The sequence below is a fragment of the Palaemon carinicauda genome, chromosome 1 (assembly GCF_036898095.1).
Source record: "Palaemon carinicauda isolate YSFRI2023 chromosome 1, ASM3689809v2, whole genome shotgun sequence".
NCBI lineage: Eukaryota > Metazoa > Arthropoda > Malacostraca > Decapoda > Palaemonidae > Palaemon > Palaemon carinicauda.
In genome coordinates, this window is record NC_090725.1 from 276,089,415 (window position 1) to 276,097,544 (window position 8,130).

Below are 8,130 nucleotides of genomic sequence, written 5' to 3' on the forward strand. Positions count from 1 at the left end.
GGCGGAGCAAGAAAGAAGTCCTTCACTTGAAAACAAAGTAAAAGTGAGGAAACTTGTTCTGCAATATGAAGGAAGGATTAAAGGCGATGCAAAACAGACAAGGAATAGCAAACTGGATTGTCTTGGAATCAAAAGGAATGCAAAGAGGGAGGCCAAACAAGTGGCCTTAGCTACAATTGTAGGAATTCAAAAAAGAAGTCCTTCACTAGAAAACAAAGAAAAGTTAAAGTATCATGTCATGAAATATGAAGAAATGATTAGAAATGACGCAGAGCACAATAGCAATAGGGAACAAAAAGATGATCTTGAAGGAAAATATCAGGACGAGAGAAAGCATCTTAGGAGGAAAGCAAAAGATGTAGCCTTCGTGAGAATCAGACAAATTGCACAGGATGAAACATCACAACAAAAAAGGGACATAGTATATGCTCCTGTTCAGCTAAGGAAAGAGGCTCTGAGAGATGAGAAAATGGAAGAGAAAAATATGGTTAAACTTGAAGAAATAGAAGAAGGCATCGTAGAAAGGCGTATCCAGTATTTTGAAGATATCATACGAGGAAATATTAGGGAAGAAGGACATCTTGAAAATATCATACGAGGAAACAAAAAGGAAGAAGGCGATCTTCGTGGACAATCTGGTGACTTGAGAAAAAATCTTAATAGGAAAGCTAAGGATATTGCTTTGGCAAGGATAACACAAATAATACAAGAGGAATTATCAGAAGAACAAAATGAAAACCTCTGGAAAAGTGAGAAGATTGAAAAGGAACTTCAAGACTATCAAGAAGCAAATAGCTCAGGAACACAAGGAGATTCTATTAGTAACTGTGATGATTATGAAGAAATTATAAAGGTAAAGGTAATGGGGTGGAAACGAATAGCTGATCTTAGGAGGAAAGCAAAAGATAGAGCCTTTTTAAAGATTAGACGAATTGCAATGGAGGAGGTCTTTCCAGAAAAGAGAGGCTTAGTATATGCTCTTGTTCAACTATGGGAAGAGGCTCTGAAAGATGAGAAAATAGAAAAGATAAAGAAGGTTATTCATGAAGTAATAGAAAAAGGCAATGTAAAGAGGCATATCCAGAATTTTGAAAATGTCGTACAAGGAAACTTAAAAGAAGGCGATCTTCGTGGACAACCTCGGGACTTCAGAAACCATCTTAGGAGGACCACTAAAGATAAGGCCCTGGCCCATATAAGAAAAGTAGTACAAGAGGAAATGGCGCCTGAGAAAACAGATCTAGTTCATGATCTTACTGAACTATATGAAAACGCATTGAAAGGAGACAAAATGGAAAAGAAAAATGAATATCATAAGTCAATAAAAAGACAAATATTAGAAAACTTTATCGATTATTTTGAAAATATGTTACAAGAAAACACAGAAAATGAAGGCCATCTTCTTGGGCAATCTCCAGACTTGAGAGAGAATCTTAAAAGGAAAAATGAGAACATTGAAAAAGAACTTCAGGACTACCAAGAAGCAAATAGCTCAGGAACACAAGGATATTCGGCTAGAAATTGTGATGATTATGAAGAAATTATAAAGGTAAAGGTAATGGGACGCAAACAAAAAGCTAAGATTAGAAATATCTTACAAGAGGTTATCAAAGAAGAGAACTTTGAAGAGTAAAAAGGATTTTGTTCAATAGAAGAAATAAAAAAGCAAAATCTTAAAGTATACAACTAAGAAACAATTCTGTTGGAGTAACCTAGAGGATGTGCACTGCAGAGGGAAAAAGATGAGCTTCTTCTAGTATGCAACGGTTCCATGATGGAGTGGTACAAGCCTTTGTCATGTGAACAAATGGTCGGATTTCTAGATCTATTCTTCCAGATGTCAACCTTATGGTTGCTCTGTTGAAATAATCTATAAGCCTGGCCCTGCAGAGGGAAAAAGCTTAGCTTTCTCTAGTATGCAGTCATATCCTCCAAGGGTACCTAAAGAAATTTTGTTGGATTCAAAAGTACACTTCATGAGTGAGTTATGATTGGAAAAGATGGCCAAGTATATAATGGATGTGAATGAGAGAATTCCTCATAAAATAACATGAAAAAAAAAAAATGAAAAAAACCTAAAAAAAAATACATGGGAATGAAAGAAGGATAAAAGAAGCTGAGGTTCTTCTATTATGCTACAGTATGTGGGAAAAGATGTAGACAAAGAAGACTAGCTCTGTAGATAAAAGAGGCTGAGGTTCTTTTAGTATTCTATGTTCCTTGATTAAGAGGTATAAACTCTTTGTCATGTGAACGTAAGGGTTGGTATTGGCCCTGTAGATAGAAGAAGATGAGGTTCTTCTAGTATGCTATGTTTTTGAAAAAAACTAGACATTGGGGTACTGTTTAAATATAATTGTACGTTAATAAATATGTTGATTAATAATAGTTCTGGAAATGATAATAATGTAATATATAGCATTCCTTGTTCAGAGCGAAACTTATTCTTTGTCGGCCAAACATCCAAAGGTATCTCACTCAGATTAAAACAGCATCAGGTGGCCGTCTCCAGGGGTTCTCTTAATAATGCTTTGGCATCCCACTGGTTAGGGTCAAGTCACAGAATTGGATGGTCAGAGACGAAAAGAAAATTATCCATGTAAATGACTATATCCAAAGGAATATTGTTGAATCCTTTTTAATCTCCTGTACCAAAGGTAGATATCTGAATCTAATCCCAGGTATGTTTTCCGTTAATCCAGTATTATCCTTTTATCTAAAATCTGACCTTTCCGGAATTATTAAGAAACTGACAGCTGTTGGATCCCCTTCTCTTGTATAAATACGATGTCTTTGTGTATGTATTCTCATTATTAAGTCTGTTGATGTCCCTAATGGACGAAAGTACTAACTCCAATCAAGTCTTTCCATGTTTCCTTTTGTGGCTATAATATATATATATATATATATATATATATATATATATATATATATATATATATATATATATAGTTTGTGTGTATATAAAAAAGAGAGAGAGAGAGAGAGAGAGAGAGAGAGAGAGAGAGAGAGAGAGAGAGAGAGAGAGAGACCTATAGTATAGCCCATGTATGTATAGGCTTACAGTATAAGCTATCTATCTATCTATCTATCTATCTATCTCTCTCTCTCTCTCTCTCTCTCTCTCTCTCTCTCTCTCTCTATATATATATATATATATATATATATATATATATACTATATATATACTGTATATATATATACATATATATATATACTGTATATATACACACACATATATATATATATATATATATATATATATATATATATACATATATATATGCCTATATATATATATATATATATATATATATATATATATATATATATATATATATATATACATATATATATATATATGCCTATATATATATATATATATATATATATATATATATATATATATATATATATAAATAAATATATTTATATATATATATATATATATATATATATATATACATGATTACATTATTTTTCTATTATGTACAGACCTATATTATAGCTGATCTTTGAATAGGCCTTTAATAAGCCTATCTATGTATAGCCTACAGAACAGCCCATCTATGATTAGGCATACAGTAGAGCCCAGCTATGTATGGGCCTACATTATAGCCTTTAAACGTATAGACCTACAGCACTCTTAAGAGGTAAAGCAACTTAATATTGCGTATGCAACAAGCTTAAATTATCCCTTGAGTCACAAAGTTATGCATATTATATATGGATAATAAAGATTTCTGTTTGTAGGTTTAAATGACTTCACAGAACAAATATAAAGTTATACACAAAACCAACTTATTGTAAATCAGGCGGGAATAGAAAACGGGAGATTTTACTCCTTCAAAGTTGCTGAAGGACTTCCATTCGACTTTAACGTTTTTTATCAGATGAATATGCACAGACCCACGCACGCACGCACGCACACACACACACACACACACACACACACACACACACACACACATATATATATATATATATATATATATATATATATATATATAAGAGAGAGAGAGAGAGAGAGAGAGAGAGAGAGAGAGAGAGAGAGAGAGAGAGAGAGAGAGAGAGATAGAGATAGAGAGAGAGAGAGAGAGAGAGGTATACTGTACATATTTTATTTGTGGTAATCGTTGTTTCATTATGAAGATTTAAAGCATTGTTATATAGTGAGAGAGATGCCAGATATAGCTATTTGAGACGGAGAAAAAGAAAACCGTATAACCCGGAAAATTTACCTCTCCAAAATTATTTATCGAAATATTTCTTTTGTAAATTTCCAGATGCTTAATTTTTTTTTTTACAAATATTCGGATGTTTTTTTTTTTTTTTTAATTATCGAAATTTCTATCGAGCTATCCTTTATATTGAACTGGAATCCGTTCGAAGCGTTGTAGACGAATTTAGCCACTACAGAAAAAAACGAGTTTGGACCGACTGCGGCTTCTGCTTTCCTTCGATGGTCGTCTTCGAGAGCTCTTTGGAGAGCTTCATCTTCAACGCGACTGAAGAGTCAAAATTCCCAAGAACGCCATTCCTGAAAGGATTCAGGAAAAGGATGGAAAAACACCTCCAATGAGAGGTCGAAAACAATTTCGCAACGATGACAATTGACGATCAGGAAGGAAACTGGAAGACTTGAGGAAGATTGAAAAGCGTCGAGAATCCAAGGAAGACTGAAACCCGAATGGAAAGGTGACGTTGTCTGGGGCGGATTTAGCAGATCTTGTGGTCTTCTGGAGACTCCGTGGAAAATTCTGTAAATCTTCAGAGTCATCTATGAAATAATGTATTTCTGAATTTCGAAATATCTAAAATTCTTCACAAATATTTCGATTTTGTATTGAAATTCTAATTGTTACTACCCTTTATATTCAACTGATTGATATGTTCAATGCAGCTCTAATGAATAAAATCCTAATTTTAGAAAATAGTTTTTACTTCTCCTTTATGTTATCCTATTGTAAATGATTTTAGAAGCCAATTGTAGTAGACATAGGCCTAAAAAAGATAGTTTTGTTATATCTGTCGATTTCGTGGTATTCAAAATAGAAATCCTGAAAAATTAACAAAATAATTCTTTCGTCTGATCGCCAATCCAGCTCAGATATCTGTGTTTTGTTTGAAGACATTCTCAGATTCTCCGAAGACATACTGGGCTCCGGGATCCGTGTTTAGTTTTGAAGACTTCTCAGAGCCTCCCTGAGTGTCTTCAGATCAAGTTACCGTTTTTTTCAAAATAGGCCAAAAACAAGATGAAGGAAAGGTATTAACAGAAATGGAGAATTTTAACAAAATGTGTTGTTGTTATTGTGGAGTAGCTTTGAATACCAAAGTTATTAATGGATTTATAATTAGTAATCAGGACAATATTGGTTATTCGGGAATTAATTGTGTATGCCGTTATAGTTCTGCTATGGAACAAAACAGGATCTCTTTGATTAAACAAAAGAGTGAAAACCCACGACCAGGAATTGTTAATGATCTGGTTGAGAAATTTGAAAAAATGCAAAAAATGGCAGAGCAAGAAAGAAGTCCTTCACTCAAAAACAAAGGAAAAGTGAGGAAACTTGTTCTGCAATATGAAGAAAAGATTAATGGCGATACAAAACAGACAAGGAATAGCAAACTGGATTGTCTTGGAATCAGAAGGAATCCAATAAGGGAGGCCAAAGAAGTGGCCTTAGGTAGAATTGTACGAATTCAAGAATTTGAAAGGTCCAAAAATGAGAAAGAAATTATCTTCAGAATTAAACGACAGACTGACAAATCACATGAAGGAACCGTTAATGATATGGATAGGAAACTTGAAAAAACTCGAAAAATGGCAGAGCAAGAAAGAAGTTCTTCACTTGAAAACAAAGGAAAAGTGAGGAAACTTGTTCTTGAATATGAAGAAAGGATTAAAGGCGATGCAAAACAGACAAGGAATAGCAAACTGGATTGTCTTGGAATCAAAAGAAACGCAAAGAGGGAGGCCAAACAGGTGGCCTTAGCAATAATTGTAGGAATTCAAAAAAGAAGTCCTTCATTAGAAAACAAAGAAAGGTTTAAGTATCATGTTATGAAATATGAAGAAATAATTAGAAATGACGCAGAGCACAATAGAAATAGGGAACAAAAAGATGATCTTGAAGGAAAATATCAGGACGAGAGAAAGCATCTTAGGAGGAAAGCAAAAGATGTAGCCTTCGTGAGAATCAGACAAATTGCACAGGATGAAATATCACAACAAAAAAGGGACATAGTATATGCTCCTGTTCAGCTAAGGAAAGAGGCTCTGAGAGATGAGAAAAAAGAAGAGAAAAAGAAGGTTAAACTTGAAGAAATAGAAGAAGGCATCGTAGAAAGGCGTATCCAGTATTTTGAAGATATCATACGAGGAAATATTAGGGAAGAAGGACATCTTGAAAATATCATACGAGGAAACAAAAAGGAAGAAGGCGATCTTCGTGGACAATCTGGTGACTTGAGAAAAAATCTTAATAGGAAAGCTAAGGATATTGCTTTGGCAAGTATAACACAAATGTTACAAGAGGAATTATCAGAAGAACAAAATGAAAACTTCTGGAAAAGTGAGAAGATTGAAAAGGAACTTCAAGACTATCAAGAAGTAAATAGCTCAGGAACACAAGGAGATTCTGATAGTAATTGTGACGATTATGAAGAAATTATAAAGGTAAAGGTAATGGGACGGAAACAAACAGCTGATCTTAGGAGGAAAGCAAAAGATAGAGCATTTTTAAAGATTAGACGAATTGCAATGGAGGAGGTCTTTCCAGAAAAGAGAGGCTTAGTATATGCTCTTGTTCAACTATGGGAAGAGGCTCAGAAAGATGAGAAAATAGAAAAGATAAAGAAGGTTATTCATGAAGTAATAGAAAAAGGCAATGTAAAGAGGCATATCCAGAATTTTGAAAATGTCATACAAGGAAACTTAAAAGAAAGCGATCTTCGTGGACAACCTCGGGACTTCAGAAACCATCTTAGGAGGACCACTAAAGATAAGGCCTTGGCCCAGATAAGAAAAGTAGTACAAGAGGATATGGCGCCTGAGAAAACAGGCCTAGTTCAGGATCTTACTGAACTATATGAAAACGCATTGAAAGGAGACAAAATGGAAAAGAAAAATGAATATCATAAGGCAATAAAAAGCCAAATATTAGAAAACTTTATCGATTATTTTGAAAATATGTTACAAGAAAACACAGAAAATGAAGGCCATCTTCTTGGGAAATCTCCAGACTTGAGAGAGAATCTTAAAAGGAAAAGTGAAAACATTGAAAAGGAGCTTCAAGTCTACCAAGAAGCAAATAGCTCAGGAACACAAGGAGATTCTGCTAGTAATTGTGATGATTATGAAATTATAAAGGTAAAGGTAATGGGACGCAAACAAAAAGCTAAGATTAGAAATATCTTACAAGAGGTTATCAAAGAAGAGAGCGTTGAAGAGTAAAAAGGATTTTGTTCAATAGAAGAAATAAAAAAGCAAAATCTAAAAGTATACAACTAAGACTCAATTCTGTTGGAGTAACCTAGAGGATGTGCACTGCAGAGGGAAAAAGATGAGCTTCTAGTATGCAACGGTTCCATGATGGAGTGGTAAAAGCCTTTGTCATGTGAACAAATGGTCGGATTTCTAGATCTATTCTTCCAGATGTCAACCTTATAGTTGCTCTGTTGGAATAATCTAGAAGACTGGCCCTGCAGAGGGAAAAAGCTTAGCTTTCTCTAGTATGCCATCATATCCTCAAAGGATACCTAAAGAAATTTTGTTGGATTCAAAAGTACACTTCATGAGTGAGTTATGATTGGAAAAGATGGCCAAGTATATTATAGATGTGAATGAGAGAATTCTTCCTAAAATTACATAAAAAAAAAAATTAGGAAAAAAAATCTAAAAAAAACAGTACTTGTGAATGAAAAAAGGATTGCACTCCAGAATAGAGGGAGTTCAACTCAAGTACAACAGACACAATTCTGTTGGAGTAACCTAGAGGATGAGTACTGTAGAGGGAAAAAGATGAGCTTCTTCCAGTATGCAACGGTTCCATGATGGAGTGGTACAAGCCTTTGTCATGTGAACAAATGGTCGGATTTCTAGATATATTCTTCCAGATGTCAGCC

At 34.1% G+C, this 8,130-nt stretch overlaps 2 protein-coding genes across 2 annotated transcripts; both read left to right on the forward strand.

The window, feature by feature from the left end:
* Positions 1-253: 253 nt before the first annotated feature.
* LOC137639233 (probable inactive protein kinase DDB_G0270444) lies at positions 254-1,633 on the forward strand. The gene has a single exon (XM_068371530.1). The coding sequence runs from the start codon at positions 254-256 to the stop codon at positions 1,631-1,633; it is 1,380 nt and encodes a 459-aa protein (XP_068227631.1).
* Positions 1,634-5,299: 3,666 nt separating this feature from the next.
* On the forward strand, positions 5,300-7,459 carry LOC137639244 (golgin subfamily A member 6-like protein 22). Its single transcript, XM_068371537.1, has one exon. It carries the CDS (start codon positions 5,300-5,302, stop codon positions 7,457-7,459), a length of 2,160 nt encoding a protein of 719 aa, XP_068227638.1.
* Positions 7,460-8,130: the final 671 nt, after the last annotated feature.